This window comes from Protopterus annectens, chromosome 15.part0 (assembly GCF_019279795.1).
Source record: "Protopterus annectens isolate FY-2018-M chromosome 15.part0, PAN1.0, whole genome shotgun sequence".
Taxonomy (NCBI): Eukaryota; Metazoa; Chordata; order Ceratodontiformes; family Protopteridae; genus Protopterus; species Protopterus annectens.
Window position 1 is genome coordinate 230,904,215 of NC_056749.1, and position 21,210 is coordinate 230,925,424.

General features: G+C 38.2%; 1 protein-coding gene across 3 annotated transcripts in view; it reads right to left on the bottom strand.

Moving 5' to 3' along the window:
* The window catches only part of DACH2 (dachshund family transcription factor 2), a 1,303,080-nt gene that overhangs the window by 211,448 nt on the left and 1,070,422 nt on the right, over positions 1–21,210 (bottom strand). For all 3 annotated transcript variants that reach the window (XM_044057751.1, XM_044057750.1, XM_044057749.1), the window contains one exon: positions 7,012–7,184. In XM_044057751.1, the coding sequence (XP_043913686.1) occupies positions 7,012–7,184 (173 nt within the window). The remainder of the gene's footprint in view (positions 1–7,011; positions 7,185–21,210) is intronic.

Here is a 21,210-nt window from a genome sequence, read left to right on the forward strand (position 1 = left end):
TGTTGTTGATATTTTAACATATGAAACTGGCAGTTTAAAGCCCTAATGGCCAAGGTTGCAGAAGTGTAAACCTTCTTACCCCATCTATCCAGCACTCTGGAGTCTGTATCAGAAGGGGTAGGATTTTTAGCATTAGAAGCCTTAATGCCCTTGGGTCCCTGTGAAATAGTCTCTGGATCTGCAATAGGATTTTTAAAAAGAAACTTGTGTGAATCTGGAACCCTGTAATATCTGTCAGGTTTTCTGGGAGCAGGAGGCAAAGAATCAGGGGCCAAACTAGATTCCAAAAAGGCATCATCAACAATGTCTAGTACAGAAGGTATAGCTAAAGGCCTATGCTGAGACAGGAGTAAAACAATCCCTAAGCCTCTTTTTTGAATCAGAAAACTCCTGGCTTTCCCAGTGGAAATGTTCCCTTAGAGTATGTAAGGTTTCACCAAAAGAAAAATCCTCTGGAGGGGAAGCAGAGGGAATAGAGTCCTCTGCATCAGAATCCTCATAAGTGGATAAGGACAAATCCAGATCATCAGAAGAATAAGAAAAATCAGAATCCTGGTCAGAAGAGTCATAAACAACTTCAGTCCTAGTTCTCTTAGAAGGGGGAGGTTGGCTTCCCCTGATTAAAGTTATAAGATCTTCAGCCATTCTTATCATTTGTTTTTTAGGCATAGAGGCCTGAGCATGCGGCCTGGGCAGCGGTTTCTTAGGCATGGTTTGAGATTTAGGCCTAAATGAAAAAGGAGGCGTCGGTTTAATATGCAAATCTGTAGGCCTGATTACACCCTCAGAAGCCGTTGCCTGCACAGTGGCTCCGGACGCATCCAAGGTAGAGACATCTGCAGGTTCCACAGTTGAAGCATCTCGCGGCATACCGGACTCCGAATGGGGCTCAATACAGGCCTGCGAATCAGAAGTAGCGGGTATCAGGGGCTGCAAAAGTGCCTCACTGAGTACTGGCGACTGGCTTAGGAGAAGCGTCATCTGCAGCTTTGGACCTAGGCGGCCTGTCTCTGTCTTTATTTTGCATTTTTTCGGAATCCCAGTAGTCAGAATGGCTAACCGACGACATTTCTGGATAATTAAACCGTGAAACGAAATATTTAGAGGCGAAAATATACTGACGACGACGGATAGTACGCTGATTAAATAAATCACAAAACCAACAGCAAGGTACGTCGTGGTCAGGGCCCAGGCAAGGAATACAGTACAAATGAAAATCTTTGTGAGGTATTTGCTTTCCACAAGTAATGCAATTATTAACTTTTACTGACATCGGTAAGGAGCAAAAAAATGTTTCCCCAATGAGGTACTTAGCTTTAGTTGAAGACTTCGGTTCTGAAACTCGAAAATGAAAATTTCAGGAGTTGGCTAACCGGCACTTGCGAACTGGTTCTGCTTCAGGCACCGTACGGCAAGAAAGACTGATGTAATTGTGTCGGCTGCATGTTTTATACCCCTGACGTCATGGAAGAAGGGACAGCATCTGATGCAGGACCCAAGACTTTGTTAATCAGGCCGACTGAGGGCTACTGCAAGCAGATAACCCAAATGTAATGACTGCAGCAGTGTAACACGAAGAACATCTGCAAGCCTAGTAACTACTTATACAGACATGAATCTCAGCTAAATGTCAGTAGGCCCATGCTAACAAAACTCAGAGTGATCAAGTTACTGCCCTAGTAATCCTGCCTTTAAAGGCTAAAACAAATCTACAGTAACATGACAATAAAATTTCTTTCTTATCACCAAAGGGTGAACTTCTCTTGATAGACTTCCCTCCAAAGTAATTCTAAAATGCATCTATTCAGACTCAAGATATACTGTCCTGCTCACCCATGTCTTAGTGGTTCTGCAGGTTAACAGAGCACTTCATTGAAGCCCACTTACTTCCTTCCTTTACTACGTTCACTGGTAGTGTGTCCTACATACTTGCCAGATTGCAGTGTAATACTATGACCATGCATAATTTAGGCCTGTTATCATCACATTGTTGCATGCCTTAGGCCTGTTATCATCACATTGTTGCATGCCTTAGGCCTGTTATCATCACATTGTTGCATGGCTTAGGCCTGTTATCATCACATTGTTGCATGCCTTAGGCCTGTTATCATCACATTGTTGCATGCCTTAGGCCTGTTATCATCACATTGTTGCATGCCTTAGGCCTGTTATCACATTGTTGCATGCCTTAGGCCTGTTATCATCACATGGTTGCATGGCTTAGGCCTGTTATCATCACATTATTGCATGACGTAGGCCTGTTATCACATTGTTGCATGGCTTAGGCCTGTTATCATCACATTGTTGCATACTTTAGGCGTGTTATCCTCACAATGTTGCATACTTTAGGCCTGTTATTATCACAATGTTGCATGCCTTAGGCCCGTTATCACAATGTTGCATGGTGTCCAGATGTTGCATTCTTCACTACTCCAGATGCCCCTGTTTGTTACTGCAACCAGTCAAGTTCTTCTATCCAACAAAGTATAAACTTTGTTCTCTTAGTCGGTCCTTCATTTAAATGCTAATGTGTTCTTTTCTGCACTGCCTAATTCTCACATATGACCTTTACCCAATGCACCTCCAAGACGAGAACAGCAGCCTCACTGTAGTGCACTGTAGTCAAAGCCTCTCTCACAATGCCAAAAAAATCTATCTTACGATGCATCCGACTGTCACACTATGTCACAGCTATGGATTTACTCATCCACCGTGACCCTTTGAAGTTAATGTTTTGATATCTTCCTCATCCATAGCTTGTTCAGTAACATCTCACTTCTCTGAAATTATACAGCAGTTTCTGACACTAAACTCCAGTATTCATGCCCTTGTTGACTAAAGTATTTTATAAGATCAGTTAACATATTCGATCAACGATTTGATTACTACCCTGCTGTACTACGTATGTGAATATGTCACCTTTCAGTCCATCTCCTTTATCACTTATGAAGTATAACAGTACAGCACAATATTAAGGGTGCTACAAAGGCTTTATCCTATAAACAAGGGGTATAATTTTTCTCTATCCTGGTGTATACTGTGTGAATGTAAACAAGTCAGTTAAGACCAAAACCCTGTGGTAACCCCAGAGAGGAACATGTGCTCAATTTCCTGGAATAAAGACCCCACATCAGTTATTAGATGGTACATATACACTCACAAGCCAAATTCTGTCATCTGACAGCCGGGTTTGGTAGCAATAACCACAAAAAAATTTCAAACACCACAGACTTAGCTCTTTAACTCTGTGCCTGCTATCTGAAACATGCAGTGAAGCATGCACCTTTCAAAAACTGAATAAGATGAATTTTTACTATCTGCAAAAATACAAGTTATGTATGGATAGTTGATTTCCTAGGTATATAAATAATATAATTATAAATGCAGCTTGAAATGCAAGCTCAATGCACTGTATATCTGCCTCCCTGTGTATGTCTACAGATACACCTGTTAAAATGTTTTCTGATTACTCAGGTAAGTGTTCCCACAATCCAACTATATGAGTCACATGATGGTCCACTAGTAGACCATGATCAAGGTCCAGTTACTAACTCCATACTTGTGTAATACTTTAAATGTGTCCATGTTTGTCTTTGCGTGATAAGTTTTAGTCTTGGCACGTGGTGCTTGTATTCCCTACATAAACCTATTCAGCACTCCTTAATTTATAGTATGTCACTAATGATGTCACAGACAAACCTAAAACTACATTTACTCAGCATCAGTATCCTTTTATTCCTGCAGAAATCACTAATAGCGTAGGCTGTATAAGCCGTTGTATATTACACTTCGTGTGTGATCTGATGTCACAATTAAAGAGCATCGCCAAAGTACTGTAATATGTAGTATATTTGTAATCTTTATTTCTGTTATTTCAGTATGTGCAGGGTGGCACCTTGTATTTTCTAAGGAATGCTCACATAATATCAATAAAGAGAGTATCGTGTAATGTGGTGACATTTATGTGCTGTGATACATGTTGTTATGCTTTCAAATGTGCTTTTCAAAGGAATTTCATGCAAATCATACGCTGAACTAGGATGGCACAGTGGTGCAGGGTGTAGAGGCAAGTTTAAAGGTGCTAGGTATGTAAAAATGATCAGGCCTGTCATTGTTGTCCCCCAGCGTAATTCTAAAATTCACTTTCCTTAAGTAGAGTCTCAAGTCCATTAAAGCGTTTGCAAAGTTTGCCCTTTTCGCAGGTACAAATGTTAAACCCTTACTGAGAAAGTCAGCAATACCTTATCAATTGTAGAATCAGAGAAATTGTAAAAAAAAATAGTCACAAGAATTTTTAACAATGACAGGACTGTTAAGTCCATCTTGGTTTAAATTATTCTGTGTGGTACCCAAACATACATCTTCTTGGTCAGAAACCGTTCTTAAATTACAATCCCATAAATCAAGTCCAGAATGCGTATTCATTACTAATCATTCAGTACCCTACCTCTGCAGTTAACATCATATGTATTACCTCATTTTAGGCGTATAATATCTAACTGAATCTCACTTATGGATTTGCAGTTTGTGCTTACATTGTCTGTTACCAGCCTGTTAGCACTGGGCATGTTGAGAATATATAGTAACTGACTTATGTACACTGACTCCATTTAGTCAAATGGTATACACCATTTACGTATGACAGGTATATATATATCTGTTTAAGCTGGATGTTGACCTCTATATGAAAGATGTCATAGGACTGTATAGTCTCACTCTTTTACTATCAAACATTGAGGTGAAGCCCATATGTGGTGAGGCATTGAACAAATCCCATTCAAAGCCACCTACATAGAAAGCAAGCAGACATAGCCATACAAAACACAGTTACTGTGTTGGCCAAATTAATAGAAATATTGACAAATAATGGAAATTTCTTAGTTTCCTTAGTTATTTTCAGTCTGGCTTTTTCGGAAATTCACAAAATCATTTCAGTTTGCTAATTCTTTAAGAAAAAGCTGTTTAGCACAAAATTACTACATGTTAGTTACCTACTTAAAAAGAAATGACATCATAATGATACGGCTCCATAATCTTAAAAGTGGGTAAACTGGCTGACCTAATGCCATGAAAGCATGCAAAAGTTGAGATACTGCTCAAAGAAGGTGTTCTTGGATCAGAAATTGGCAAGAAGGTTGGAGTTAGTCAGCCAAATTCAGAAGAAACTGAATAGCGGTGAAGGGTTGTCGCCCAGATGTTCTGGCAGATGTGGTCGCGGAAGGTCCACATCTCCTTGGGATGATTCATATCTGATCAGAGAATGCCGTAATTATCACAAGGCATCCAGTAGACAGCTGCAGGGGATGCTGGAACAGCAGGGTGTTACAGCGAGTTCCAGAACTGCTTGACAGAGACTTCTGGACACTGGGCTTTGAGCTTGAAGTCCTCTGAAGAAATAGAAATTGTCCAACCAAGTGAAGGCAAAAAGACTGCACTGGGCAAAAGAGTTTCAAACTGATCAGAACACGATTGGGAATGGATTGTTTTCAGTGATGAGAGGATAATACAGTGTTCAGATCAGCAAATAAAATGTCAGATGACAACCTGGAGAGCAGATGAGGGACGAAAGTATCGTTCGGCGTGTCAAGCACCCCACTCAAGTGATGGTGTGGAAAATTTATAACCATTTTCAGAACAGGTAGGCTCTACATTGTTCAGGAAACATGAAGAAGAAACGGTACAGCACCGTACTACAGCAATGTCTGCTCCCTCAGCTGTGTGACTGGGCAAAGAAGAAAGGATTTTCTAGGATAAAATCTTCATCTTCATCTTCATGTGTGATGGTGCCCCATGTCACAAAGGTCGACAAATGACAACTTTCCTTGAGGTCCATAGTAATGAAGTGTTACCATGGACAGGTAACAGCCCAGATATGAATAAAGAGAGAATTTGTGGGCTATTCAGAAGTTAGAGATTAAGAAAAAGACCATAACAAACAAGCAGCAACTGACTGTAGACCTCATTTCCTCTTGGGCAAACAATGCTTCTATGGCCGAACATTACCATGATCTTAAAAAGAAAACCACAAGTGATGATGGAGCATTATATCACACAAAATGAACTTTGATCCACTGGTTTAGCGCTTTCAGCCCAAGAATTAGGCCTTCATCAGAACAAAGTGTTAAAAAACTGTCTCATTTTTATACCATCGTCAATAAACATCACACCAATCAAATCTCATTTTACTTACACTTAATGTAAAACTGTTTAAAATGTGTTTAAATAAAAATGCATTTTAAATAAGCATACATTTCTAACAAACATATTTACATTTGTTATAATAAGCTTTTCTTTTCAACACAGCTTTATAGTTGACACCATTGTTAAGCCCTGGTGCCCTGCATGCATCAAATAAAACCTGCCATTTAAACTCTCTAAAACCTAGTTCCCCATCTCTGTCTCCATTAAAGCCCAATGGAACATGATCTATAACTGTAAAAAGAAACTTAACACTGTTATTGCTACTCACACAGTTTAAAGTGTGCTTGTAAAGAGCATTATCTACATTTTTCTTTTTGATGGCATAATAGTGTTCATACATTCTTTTTTTAAGTTGCCTATTGGTTTTCCCATATAGAATGAAGAACAAGTGGAGCATTTTGCCATATATACCACAAATGTAGATTTACAATTAAAAATGCCTGGAACCTGCCACATCTTGCTCTGAGTTGCAACATTAAAATCTCTTAATTTAAAAAGTTGGTCAGTACCTTCATTTGTTTCTTTTGGGATAAGTCTTCAAATTAGTCATTAGATTTGATTTACTATTACTATTTAAATGGTTTTAAATTCCTGCTTAGAGCTATGCCAGTTCTGCATTGCTGGGCTTTTGTTGTAGCACAAATAGCAATTACAAATATACAAACAAGAGAATAATTAAAAAGACTTTTACATCAGGTAAATACAGTTGTAATGCTAATCAGAACTGAATTATGCATCTGCAGGAAAATATGCTCAGTATTTGATCCTTTCTAATAAAAAATATTTTATTAAATTATGCATATTGCTTACCTTGATTACAGACGCTCCTACTCTTGAAAGAGGACTGTGCATCTGAGCAGCAGCAGCCATATTAGCAATGGTACTAAGGTGGTTCATCTGATTCATCGCCATGGCAACAGATGCAGGAGGTAGGCTGACTGGGAGGAGGGGGTGAGGCATCATCATAAATGGTAAGTCTAGTCCTGCAAACATTTAAATAAAGGTTATAACTATCATATAGATGCCTGTGTTTTATATTTTAAAGAAATATAAACTGTCAAAATTAAAAAAGGATAGCCACACAGACTTGTGCTTGCAATCATTTTGCTAAGGAACTTACAGCACTGATACAGACATTCCATTAATTTTTTTCATGTACATTTTAAAATATTAATGTTTTGCTGTTCAGAACAGTGAAAGACTCCACTTTGAAGAATATTTAATTGTTACAGGTAAGCAAATCTGAAGCTCAGGCCTGTTATCAGTACAATCTAAGATGTCATAAGCTGAGATGTACAGGCATTAGGACTAGACATCCACAGATGCAACACTCTGCAGTAATAACGTTTTATAGTCAGTGGAAGTAAAAGTTTGCTAGAAACTTCCCCACTGCTGGCTTCTTCATGCAAAAATAGATGATGTTTCAAGGATGGATAAATCAAAGCAGTTATGTGAAGATTTCCTTAAACATTATGCTTTAATCAGGGCACGTCTTCAATTTTTACATTCAGAAAACAGCATTTGTCTTCTGCTGTTAAGTGAAAAGTACAATGTGTACACACATGCACAAACATTTGTGAAGTTTGTCTTCCCCAACAGCACCTATGCCCAAGATGACGAGGCTGTAGGTATTGTGTTACAGGCAGGCTTTGGATTAGCTCAGGAGTGTGATTCAAGAGAGTTACGTAGGGATACATTTTTTCCCTTTCTTGCTTCGGGAGAGTCATGGTATTTGGTATGATGATGTGGAGGCCTCTGGAAGTTGTGGGACTTGTTGAAATGTTTTGTGCTTGACTGGGGGCACTGGAGAACTTGGCCTGCATGTTGGCGTGTCTACTGATCATAAAGGGGTGTCTGCATCACAGCCTAGTGTTGTTTTGCCTGCCAGGGAGCTTGGTCATGTTAGTCTAACTCTTTTATGACTGACAATTTCACCAATTGACAGTTTTGCCATCAACACTTTGTTTTGATGCCAAGGATGAACTGTTGTAACTCCAACACAACCAATACTCAATTTAATGTTAACTAAATAACATCCTTTGGTGTCACTGGTATGGAGCAAACTCAGACTAACTCCTTTGCTATGCATGATCATGTGCCCCCCCCCCCCATACTTAAGGCATTCTGGTTTAAGTCATCTGCATCTTCTGTACTACATTCACTTCTCTTTTCAGCCTACATGTAGGTATGAAGCATCATCTTATGGTGCTAGTAAGCTATAGTTTCCGATATGAAACTGCAGCCATATGTTGGGTAGAATGGCTTGCAATTATGCTGCCCCTCGGTATCATTGGTTGTATTTTTTGACCAGAGAGCCTTTTGAGAAAGTTGCATTCAAATTTAGGGCCCTATTGTGTTTTTTGCACGTTGTGGGTGGTTGTCATATATGCACGTTTGCATCCTCCATTTTTTTGTTGTGGCTCATGCAAGGCATGAGAGCCTACAAGTGGTGTATGGGTATCTCTCTGATTGTTTCACCATATAAGGGGTCAGTGGAGACTCCTAAGCCAGAAATACATGCTGGAGGTTAGTATATTGCTTAAGGTGTTAATCTTACAGACACAAGGTACAACCTTTGACTCTCTCATTAAGGAAAACTGGCTAGGTGTACCATGGTCCAAAAGGGTAGCTAGCATGGTACTTCCCAATGAACCCATTAAATTATTTCAGATATAAACTCTAACTTAATATACTGTAAGGAAGCTTTACTAAACGGAAAGAAGTGGATAGGTTAAGAGAAGCTGTGGCAGATGGTTTCATTGCGTTCCTCTTCGTGCCTTCTAATGAGTACTGTTAAGCCATTAGGGGGAAAAAAAAAGATCAGATTGCAATGTGTGTTCATGTAGCTGGTTCCCTGGACAGTGGGTAGAGGATACTTGTCAGAGTTTGGTATAATGGTTAAGGGGTTTACCTTACAGACAGATGGCACAGGGTTTGAGTTGCACTGTTATTGTCAGCGGTTGCATATGGATACTGGACTGAAATGGGGGCAACTGACAGAATTTTACTTGGGGAGATTATAGCAGTTGTTTCATTGAAATGAATTGTTAGTATGTTATTTATTTTAGTGTAGATTTGTTCATATAATTAGACTTTGGGATCAAGTCGCTGTTAGCTGGGGGGGGGGGTTAACTCCATGACTGTAGTTGTGCTCTCTCAGTCTAATGGAATGTTTTTGTTGAGTGTGGGACTGGGAAAGACTAATTGACATAACATGGGGGAGGTCAAAGGTCAGCTAACTGGCACAGTGTGTCAGATGTAGTGTATGACAGAAGAATGCCAAGGAAGCTGAAAAGAAAGGTGTACAAAAGAGTGGTGCGACCAGTACTACTGTATGATAATGAAACCTGGGTAGTAAAGGCAGAGCAGTTGACGAAGCTAGAAGTGAAAGCGATAAAGTACCTGGGTGGTGGGATGCACACTATAGGACAGACGAAAAAAGAAGGACATCAAAGCAGAAGCCAGAGTAGCTCCAATTACAGAGAAAGTCAAAGAGGACAGATTACAGTGGTTTGGGAACATGAAGAAAAGAAGACAACAATTTGAAAAAGATTTGGGGTCAGACAGCAGGAACGCAAGAGGAAATGAGGGTATCCGGCAAAGAGATGGATTGTTTAAGAGAACACTTGTAAGAGTTAGGCATGATCAGTTGAAAAAGGCAGGAGAGTGGCTCAGAATAAGAAGAGATGGCAACAGCTGGCATGACAACCTGAGCCCATACAATAAGTACAAAATAGGAGGTTGACAATGATGATGCAAAGTCTTTCTGCCTGTCAGTATTACTGTCCCTGAGTGATTTCTAATTGTACTCTTTCTCCAAGAAAGACTTTTGAAATGGTAAAACAGTTATACAGAAACCCAGTATCCATTCTATCTTTAAGAAGAAAGTAGGGTACTGAACAGTTGTTGCATAAAACTTTATGGAACTGTCTTTATAAAACCAAATTAATTTAAAAAATGAGCTATGTGACTATATTGTTATATGGATGTAGACTGCTACAGTGGCTGTAACCTCACATCTGCCTTTTGCATGTGTACTTTTACAGAAAGCAGCTGAGGTAATGTAGTGACCCCTGTCAGGGTTCTACCAGATTTATTACTACAATTGGCATTCATTTATGTGTGTATGGCTTATTTTCTTGCCCTCAACTTGCACAAGAATGAAATTGCTTTTTAAATGTTTGTCCACTTTGGTTGGGGGGTGAGAGGTACATCAGTCTGGGTACTGTCCAGGGTGCTAACTGATCTATCTATGGCTCTGTGGAAGAACATTTGGTCAGTTTTATGTACAATATCCTAGTCCTGAAAGTTCTAACAGATGAGTTGTCTGAAGGATGAGTACTTGAAGAGGTACAAGTGAGCTGACACAATTGACCAGTCTGGATATGAACAAAATAGAAAGATAGTAGTCTAACAGCTTTGGACTGGGGTATTTCTGAAGCTCCTTGTAGAGGTTTCGGCTGTATTAGGACATTTCTTCCATTTTACTGTGGTTAGTTTTCTTGGTTTCTTTAGACTAACATGAATTTATCAGAGGTGAGCCATGGCTTAATAAAGAAATATCACCCATATTTCAAGACATAAAGATCTGAGCATGTAAAACAAGTTTTGAATAAGAAGACTTTGAAAGAGCTTTAGTTGTGGAAGAAGATGTTACAATGCCAAGGATGATGTGAAGATGTTAAAGCCAAAAACACAGCATCCATGGGACCGGACAACATCCCAGGCTGCGTTTTACATGAATTTCAGAACGAACTGGCTCCCCACTTAAGCACCATGTTCAATAATAGCCTCGCATCAGGCTTTGTCCCCACTGAATGGTGCACAGCAACAGTTATCCCACTCCACAAAGGGGTAGCCACCACCACTGATCCCGGGAACTATCGCCCTATTAGCCTGATTAGCCTGGTCTGCAAGGCCATGGAACGTATCATCATGGAACTCATAAACAAAGACATTGGTAACCTCCAAACTCTGGATTCCACCCAGTTCGGGTTTGTGAAAGGCAGATCATGCCTCCTGAACCTGATTGACTTCTTTGAGGCAGTCACCAAAGCCGTGGATGAGGGTGAAGTGGTTCACACAGCCTATCTTGACCTCGCCAAAGCTTTCGACACCATCCTCCATTCTGGAATTATAGCTAAACTTACTAAACTAGGTATAAATACCTACATCACAAGATGGGTTGCCAAATGGCTCACTGACAGAACCCACACTGTAAAAGTTTCAGACTCCAAATCTGACCTCAAGGCAGTGACAAGTGGAGTGCCACAGGGTTCCGTCCTGGGACCTCTCCTGTTTAGTATCTACTTCTCTGAAGTACAGGCTAACACAGAAGGTCTCTGGCTGACGAAGTTCACAGATGACTGCAAACTAGGAGCTATAGTCAAGTCCTCAAATGACGTGGACATCCTACAGAAGGGCCTCACTGCAACAGATGCCTGGTGTCAGAGCCATGGCTTCAAGCTCAATGCCAAAAAGTGCAGTGTCATCCCCTTTGGTAAAAACTCTGTACCCATGAACTACCACATAGGCAGCAGACTACTTAACACCGAATGCGTGATAAGAGACCTTGGGACCCAGGTGGACAGTAGTCTCTCCTTTGAAGGCCATATCACCACAGTAGTCAGGAAGTCCTTCTACATGGCACACCTCATCATAAAAGGGTGCTCATCCAGGAAAAAAAGAGGTCATTTTTCCCCTCTACTCATCACTCATTAGACCCATTATAGAGTACAATGCCCCTTTTGGAATGCACCTCACAAGACATCTGCAGCAGCTGGAAAGGCCACAGAAGTACCTCACAAAGAAGATTACTGGCCTCAAACAAATGCCCTACACTGACCACCTCAAAAAACTCCAGCTTTACTCCGTAGTATATCGCCTACTCCGAAGGTGATCTCTGCTCAACATATAAAGCTATGTCAAACCCAGAGCTGTTGGACATGCTACACCTAAAGAAATCCCAATCCCTCTGAGTTACACGCTCTAGGGACCTAAACCTTGTCACCACAATAAACAAGACATGCTGGAGGGATAGATTCCTGTCCCAGAGACTTCCTATACTCGGGAACAAGCTACCCATCTATGTCAAGCAAAGTTCTTCATTAGCACTCTTCAAGAAAAATCTTGATGAGCGGATGGGAAATAGGAAATACACCCCGGGGATCACTTCTGTGTCTCTGCTGGGCAGTGGCACAGGAAAATAACTTTCTTGGGCGGCTTAAGCTATGGTACCTTGCTGGCTAGGCTTACGTAGGCCCTTGGGCCGATAGCCTAGTACCTACCTATGAATGATGGAATGAGAATAAAGCAGATAGTGTGACTCATATACCTGACTACCTGACTATGACTTTATTTTAACAACTTATTTTTGTTACATGCAATATACAGAATGCACATATCAGTTTATTTTCAACAAGAAGGAAAATTCACCTGTCAAGATGGAACTCTAGGAAAAAAAATTTGGCATTTATGCATTCTCACAAAATATAAGCAGATTTCTCTAATTAGTAACCCATGTTGATATTATGATCAGAAACAGGAATATGCCCAATTGTTACCCGCAAATCATAGCTTGCCTCTCATTCAGTCATCCTGCTATAATTTTCCAGTGATTTGGCGGATGTATTGCTTTATGGGATATGTGATTATATAGAGCCTGCACCCCACTTTTTATTTGTGTATCTTCCCAAAGGATATATATATACAGTCTCTCTTATTAATGTACAATACTACTGTAGTATTGTCTTTTCTGTTCTCTACTGAGCTGGTCTGTAGAGTTCTAATCGTCACTCCAGATAAACTTTTGATAGTTTCTTCACATCGTTTGAGATACCGTTCCACCTGAGATACCGTTCCACCTGAGTTAAGATCTACATTACACAGAACAAAAGCAAGGTGAGCTCTCAAGCATATTATATAGCAAATGTTCTAATCTTTGGAGCTCCTCAAGATGGACTGAATGACAGACTTTGCCTCAGATTTCATTCATAACCATGCCATCAAAAAGTTTCTCTTTGTTCGTGATATTACTATCATCACACATTGTAATGGACCAAAGTGTTAAACAATCACTGATATTTTTTCATGTAAATTCAGCCATTTAGAGTTATCAAAATACATAGCAACATGAATCATGAGCACTGCTGAGCTGTGTTGCTGGTGTTTGATGCCTGCACACAGTTTTTCTCATGAAAAATGTTACATCTACAATATTGAACCAAGGAGGATAGATTTGTGTGCACTACATGGTCTAAAAAAGTCAGTTAAGTACATGAGACTTCATTGGAATTAGAGTAATTTTTTGTTAAGAACTACTGTTAGATAGTTATCTAACTAAGCCATGAATCCAAAGGTACTGCCTCCCCATCCCAAATATCCTAGCTACACCCTTACCAACAACTTTAAAACGTGATTACACATTTCACACTGCCATACATTTGCTGTGTGGCAATACAAATTGTATTACAGCATTTAAACATGTGGAATCACCCAAAACTGTTACATTAAGGCTGTCTTGTGTGGTAGACTGTGAGACCCGACCATAACAGCTTTGAAAAGTGTATAGCAAAAGTTATGTACTATAAGAGGCTTGTGGCACAGCAGGTCATCACCTGCCTATAAAATACCTCTCACCCTCTCCATGCAGGAAATCTCGAAAAGCCAAAAATAATGGGGGATCAAAGGCCCAAAAATAGGGACAGGTTTTAAATATTGCTCTTATAAAGTTAAAATAACAGGTTTTGCATTATTATGTATTTTCTGAAGGATAAGTCTGAAACTCAAATGCCTGCCATTATTTAATGATTTCAACCTTCAATGATTTTCCAGAAAACCACAAATTTTATGAGGAACAGACCAAAAATATTAGTCAAAAACCTGAGTATTCTGTGAAAATCTGGACAGTTGAGTGGTATGGCCTACATGTTTCCTTATTTGGGAGAGTAATTAGGTAGGTACTGTAATGCCGTTCACTTTTAATTTTATGGCACAATTATTGTAATAAGAACTTTTTTGACTTCTCAGGCCAAATGGATCCTGACAAATTATCATTTTATTAGCTCTAATGCTGTTTTCCACAACAGTGAAATAATAGAAATAAACACATGAAAAAGCTTCCATCCTGTTTTCCTGTAATGGAATCCACAGGTTTTCATTTTTCTAATCTCCACAATGTTTTTGGAATCATTTTAGATGTAAGTACAGCAGTTAACAAGGCACAGTGCTCTGTCTAAAGAGTTTTCAGGGAATTATGTTATAAATACCCCTCTTGATCATTAGAGCTCATGTCAGTATAGCAGACAAATTCCTTTACCAAACGTAGTCTATAAATTCCAGCTCATTCATTCCAGAGATGATCTTTCATACTGACTGAAAGGCATCCGATTCATACTTGTGTGTCTAACACAGCAGGTGATTTGCCTCATACTGATATAACAGAATAGATTGATCTGTGTATGCTGTGAGGTTTGTATATGTGAGTCACTGAAGAGTCCATCCCTCTCGACTTCCATGGTTAGTGTCCAAATGAAGAATATGTGGCCAAGCAATGGAGTGTACAAGCACTTGTTGTCATGATCCAAGTCAGAACTGGAAGTAGATGTGGCTCGAGAGATGGGAGAGGCTTCCATGTGCCAGCTACTGCTTCAGGATGTGAAGCCGCTTCTTGGGAATATGTCTGTCCATTTTCAGGCTGGAATAAAGGTATCCATAATGCTGTCCAGTCATCGTGACACCTATCAACTTCTATCTTGTGACATCTGTCACCTACTATCTTCTCTGTTCTATCCTCTTAACTAACATATGGTACTGTTTTGGTAGAAATTATATTACTTGCAATGTACAGATAATCCTAACTTCAGAATATTCTAGAGGCATGCCCTTACCCACCCCCTTACACACACACACACACACACACACACACACACTCTGTTGGAGACCTGCAAATAAGCATGTAACTTTCTAACTGTATTTTATGTTATTTTCCATAACTTTTAATAGAACTATCACAGAGAGAGAGAGAGGATTGATGTATCATAAAAAGTTTAATAAACAAATTACACGAACTTGGAGTACACAGTAGAGTGTTATCATAAACAATAATTTTACAGAACTATAACAAAATTATGGCAATAACAGAGACTGTTCTTAACAAGGATCACAAATGGAACTTTTCAAGTTACAACTCTGAATGTTAACTTGTTAATTGCTGATTTACTTAGGAAAATTGTAAAGTATCTGAATAATAGACCAGACATTTTAGCATATGCAGAAATGTATGCATTTGAGCTGATACATAAGGAAAGAGCTAACTATAGAAAAGGGTAATTCTTTATGAATAAAATAGTTCCCAGAAACAAGGCTTTGTAAGTTCAGTTAAGAGTAAGCAAAGAGAAGTAGTGGCAACAGTAGAAATGCATACAACTGTACTGATTTTCGCAGAATGTCTAGACTTTTGCTTCATATTTTTGGTCTGTTTTTCATAAAGTTGTAGTTTTCTGACAAATTAGTGGCAAATCATTAAAGACTGAAGTTAGACAAAACAATGACAGACATTTGAGTTCAGATTTTATATCCTTCAGAAAATTAATGCTAATCCAAAATCTATTATTCTATCAACTTTCTAAGTTTGTAACAGCAATATTTACTATCACCCTTCCTCCAAGAGACTGTGGCCATATGCATCCTGCTCTGTCATGGCCTCCACCCAGAACAGCACATCTATCTTCCCCTGGCACTACTGCCAAGTACCCAAACCATTAATAAAACTGAGGTCACCTGGGCCATAGTGAGGGCTTTATCCCTCTGTACCACCAGTACAGCACTATGACTGCACTGCTAGCTGTACCTCTAACTGAACATTTTTGAAATGTTCTATTTGTCAGTTTCAGTTGTCATTTTGATCTTAAAGTTTTACCCTAAATTACAATGGCAATATGCCTGCAATACAAACAAAATTATCAAGACAGAATTGTAAATCAGGCTGCACTTGTCACAGCTGTGTTTTGCTAGATCCATTTTGAGAAATATCAAAACTAGAATTGTTTTTATTTTATTTAGTGTCTCCTCCAATTAGAACATGTCATAACTGGGTTTATTTGTGAACTGAATTGCACAAAACTGAGAACCTAGCAGTTTGTACCAGCGTGAAACTGAATATATGGCGCCGACTGAAACTTTCCAGAAAAAACTCTCAGGCAATATATCGCAACGCTTTGCTAGGGATTGTACATTTCCAGGATTTTTCTGGAAGTTAAGCTGGGAACTTAGAAATATATTGGATTTAATATTGCTCTTCTACCATAATGGATTTAGGCATAGTGAAGGTGTCTGGACTGTTATCTTTGAAAGTAGAGTGATATATGGTGTTAGCATTTTTCTTTTTGAAGAAAAATGCATTACCACCTCAGTTCATATTTTTGTATTTATTAGTTTGTTTAATGTTTGCATTTATTTACATATTTGAAAACTCTGTGATGAGCTGGTCAGATGACTATTTTCATGCATTGGCTGGGCCAGAAGAGTGCATACTAGCCTTAAAGAGATAAACTGCGTACACAGATACATAAGTATAAACATTTGTCTGTTTTTGTGTGTGTGTATGTATGTATGTGTGTGTATATATATATATATATATAAATATATATATATATATATATATATATATATATAGATCTAGGACTATTCACTGAAAGCCAAATGACTGTGCGCAAATCACTGAAAGCACAATTCACTGAAAACTCAATTCACTGAAACACATTTCACTGAAAGTTATATATGGCCTTTTCCCCACTGTAGTGCGACCCTGGAGTTAGTATATATAGTAAGGGGGGGGGGCACCACCCTCCACATAGTTTGTATACATATTAAGTTTAGAAAAGAGTAATTTATTGAAATTACAAGCATCCATGTGTATAGTTCAAAATATTTAAAATAGGAGGGGAGCTACACCCCCCCACACCCCCCCTTACTATATATTCTAACTCCAGGGTTGCACTACAGTGGGGAAAAGGCTATATATAACTTTCAGTGAAATGTGTTTCAGTGAATTCAGCTTTCAGTGAATTGTGCACAGTCATTTGACTATATATGTGTGTGTGTGTGTGTGTGTGTGTGTGTGTACTTACACAGACACACACGTGCTCATTCACTCCAACATGTGAATACTGCATGCCCACCCAGACAATAAATTATATTCACAGCCATTATGAAATCCAAACATAGTTCATGGTAGACTGCCACAATGAAGTTACTACACAATCCTGCATATGGTGGCTATATGTAGGAAAAAATATGCCAAACTTTGTTTAATAGTTCTTAACACACATAACAGAGAATAATACCTGGATAATCAAATAAAACCTGCATCTTATATTTCCATTCTGCCCTGTGAGATACCTGAAGCTAATGCTAAATTTGTTTGGGCCATTTTCTACTCATCCATACAGCCATGTTTAATGGTGGCATCTTTCAAGTGACAGAAAATATCTCATTTGTATAGAAATAAATAACATGTTTTCTCTTATGTTATACTAACTCACTTTACTAGATAATATTGCATTCCTCAACACAAATAAAAAATTATGCTGTTACTTCGTACACAAACTGAATAGAATGGACATCTAGTCTTACTATTGGTCCTGAAAGATAACCAGGTTTACATATATATATATATATATATATATATATATATATATATATATATATATATTTTTTTTAATTTGAACATTTTCTATAAGCATTTTTTGCATATGATAATTGAACATTCACATATAGACTGCACTTTGAATAAGCTTTTAGATACATATGTAATTGAATAGCTCTATGCTGAATGTCTAAAGACCAGTATGAAATTCTTGGTAGTTTCTTCAGCATGAACATTTCAAGAACTGGAAAAATATCACTTTCATAGGCAAATGCCTTTTAAAGTTCTAACGGTATCATACACAATATTTGCGTACTGTTTTGATGTACAGTTATTTTCCTTCTAAGAAAAAGAATGCAATTATTTAGTATGATTATGTACCATGTCTAAAGAGACTAAGGCTGTCATACTCAGGAAGAATTATAATGTGTGTGTGTGTGTATATATATATATATATGTATATATATATATATAGATGGGTCTACTTTTCAAGCTTGAATTTCTTATGGTAAAGACCATAAGATCGAAGTTTTTAAACTTCAAACTGTTTAAATGGAGATGATTGTACAGCGCGGAATGGGAAATTTACCATATTCCTCACTGCAGTATGATCTTGGACTTGGTATATATAATTAGCAGGGGGTGTGGGGGTGCAGCCTCCCACTTGGAGGATGGAGGGGGCTTGCCCTCCTGCAAGAACTTCAACATTTATTTATTTATATTTTTTAGAAGTTTTGAAGCTTCAAAACTTTAATTTTATGGTCTCAACCATAAGAAAGAAAGTCAAAGTCTGGAAACTTTGAGCTTTAAAATATATATATATATATATATATATATATATATATATATATATATATATACACACACACACACACACACACACACACACATATATAAATATATATAAATATATATATATATAGATACACACATATACACACACACACAAGCTTCAAAACTGTAATACTTATTACAATCAATTGGAGATTCCACAGACACATTTTCTCCACCATGACAACCACTTTATGATGATGACTGAGGCTGATCAAGAGAGAGAAAGTCTTCCAGTAATAATGTAATGCAGACTGTTTGCGCATGTGCATGAAAACTATTCCTTACAAAAAATAATTTAGATCAGTGATTGTTTAACTGTGATCAAGTGACAAGTCTTATTTGGTTGCATTCATACACATACCACCTTTCTCTCCTAAACCACTTCTCTGATGTTGACTGTTAGCGAGTAACAAACATTCTGTTCATAGTAGTATATCTTTGCTTATCAGCATATTTCATACACACATTCATTGAGCTACTCCCTACATACTGGTACTAGTACACAGTATTAGTTATTGTTTAACTAAAATCAGGGGTAGAATTGGTTAATTGCTTTTGCATATTTAACACCCACGCTCCCAAAGTCCCAGCTTTTTCACGAGTGGACACCTTTAATGTTAATGTGATCATGTGAATAAGCGTATTCCACTCTAATATTTCAGCTTGTTATACCCACATGCATACACAGATGACATAATAATCCAGATCAATTTACCAAGTTATCACGATCAAATGACAGCAGTCATCAGTTGATTTTATAAGCAGTACATACTTCAAGAATAACCAGTTTTGATGTGGAGCACTAATAATATCTCACCGCAATCAGTGAAGGAGTAGTGCCCACAGTAAAGTAAAGCATCTTGTTGACACACACAACATATACGCATGCAAATGCATGTACACAGACAGACAGGCAGACATATCCTGACAGATCAATGATGATTCAAGTCTGCTCAGGTGACAGCAGTAGGAGTTACTGTTTTCACAAACACACTACTCCACCCCCACAATCATGGCTTTTATGAATGGATTCATCACAAATTTGTGGCTGAGATGTAGTGAAATAAATTTAAGTAACAATGTATCCATATACACATGTGTGTGTGTGTGTGTGTGTGTGTGTGTGTGTGTGTGTGTGTGTGTATATATATATATATATATATATATATATATATATATATACACACACACACACACACACACATATATTTATATATATATATATATATATATATATATATATATATATATATATATAAACTGGATCTAGGACTAATGCTCGATGACACGTTTCCATAAATTGGAAAATGGCCGAGCACAGTTTCATGAAAGTGCTTTTTCACTGAAATAGCATTTTCGCGAAACTCAAGTAAAAAAAAAAACCTAACAACATTTAAAAAAAAAAAAACAGTAGTCATGTTTACACAGGGGGGCAAGCCCCTCTGTACCACCCATACCTCCCTACTTTTATATTCTTACTTCAAGATAGCACTACAGTAGGGAAAAGGGAGTATTCCCTTATCCCCAATGTGCCACGATCTCAGCAACAGAAATTTCCTTGTTTTTTTTTTGTTAGTACAGTTTCTCGAAAGTGCTTTTTTCAGTGAAAAAGCACTTCAGGAAACTGTGCTCGGCCATTTCTGATTCGTGGAAACGTGTCATCGAGCATTAGTTCTAAACCCATATATATATATATATATATATATATATATATATATATATATATATATATATCTACTTCAGTAGATCGAACATATTACAAGTTCGAACCACATATGGCCGAGACCATATGTTCGAACTCGTAATAGTTCAAACACTGAAGTGAAAAAAGAAAAAAACAACAAAAAACAAAATTACACATCTGTAGCAGAGGGGCTACACCCCTCCTGCACCCCCCACACCCCCTTACTTAAATATACCAACATCGAGATTGCACTACCTTGCAGAAAAGGGAAATCTTCCCATTCCACACTGTACGGAGATCTCTATTCAGTCCGATCGAACATTTACAAGTTCAAACATATAGTCTCGGCCATATGAGGTTCGAACTTGTTATATGTTCGATATACTGAAGGTGACCCATATAAATATATATATATATATATATATATATATATATATATATATATATATATATATGGTTCCCCTTCAAAAGGTTGAATGGATGAAATCTGGAAATGCATATGGCCGAAGCAATATGCTCGAATTTCAGAAGCTTGACTTTCTGAAAGGGAAAGGGAAAAAAAGCAAGAAAGCACAAAACAGTGTTTCTGCAGGGAGGGCAAGCCCCCCCTGCACCCCCCACTACTTATTTATTCTAACTCCGAAATCGCACTACAGTGCAGAAAGTGAAATCTCCTTTTCTGCACTGTATGCTGATCCCCATTCAGAAGGTCGAGCTTCTGAAATTTCGAGCATATGGTATCGGCCATATGCATTTCGACATTTCAGCCATTCGACCTTCTGAAGGGGAACCATGTATACATATATATATATATATATATATATATATATATATATATATATAC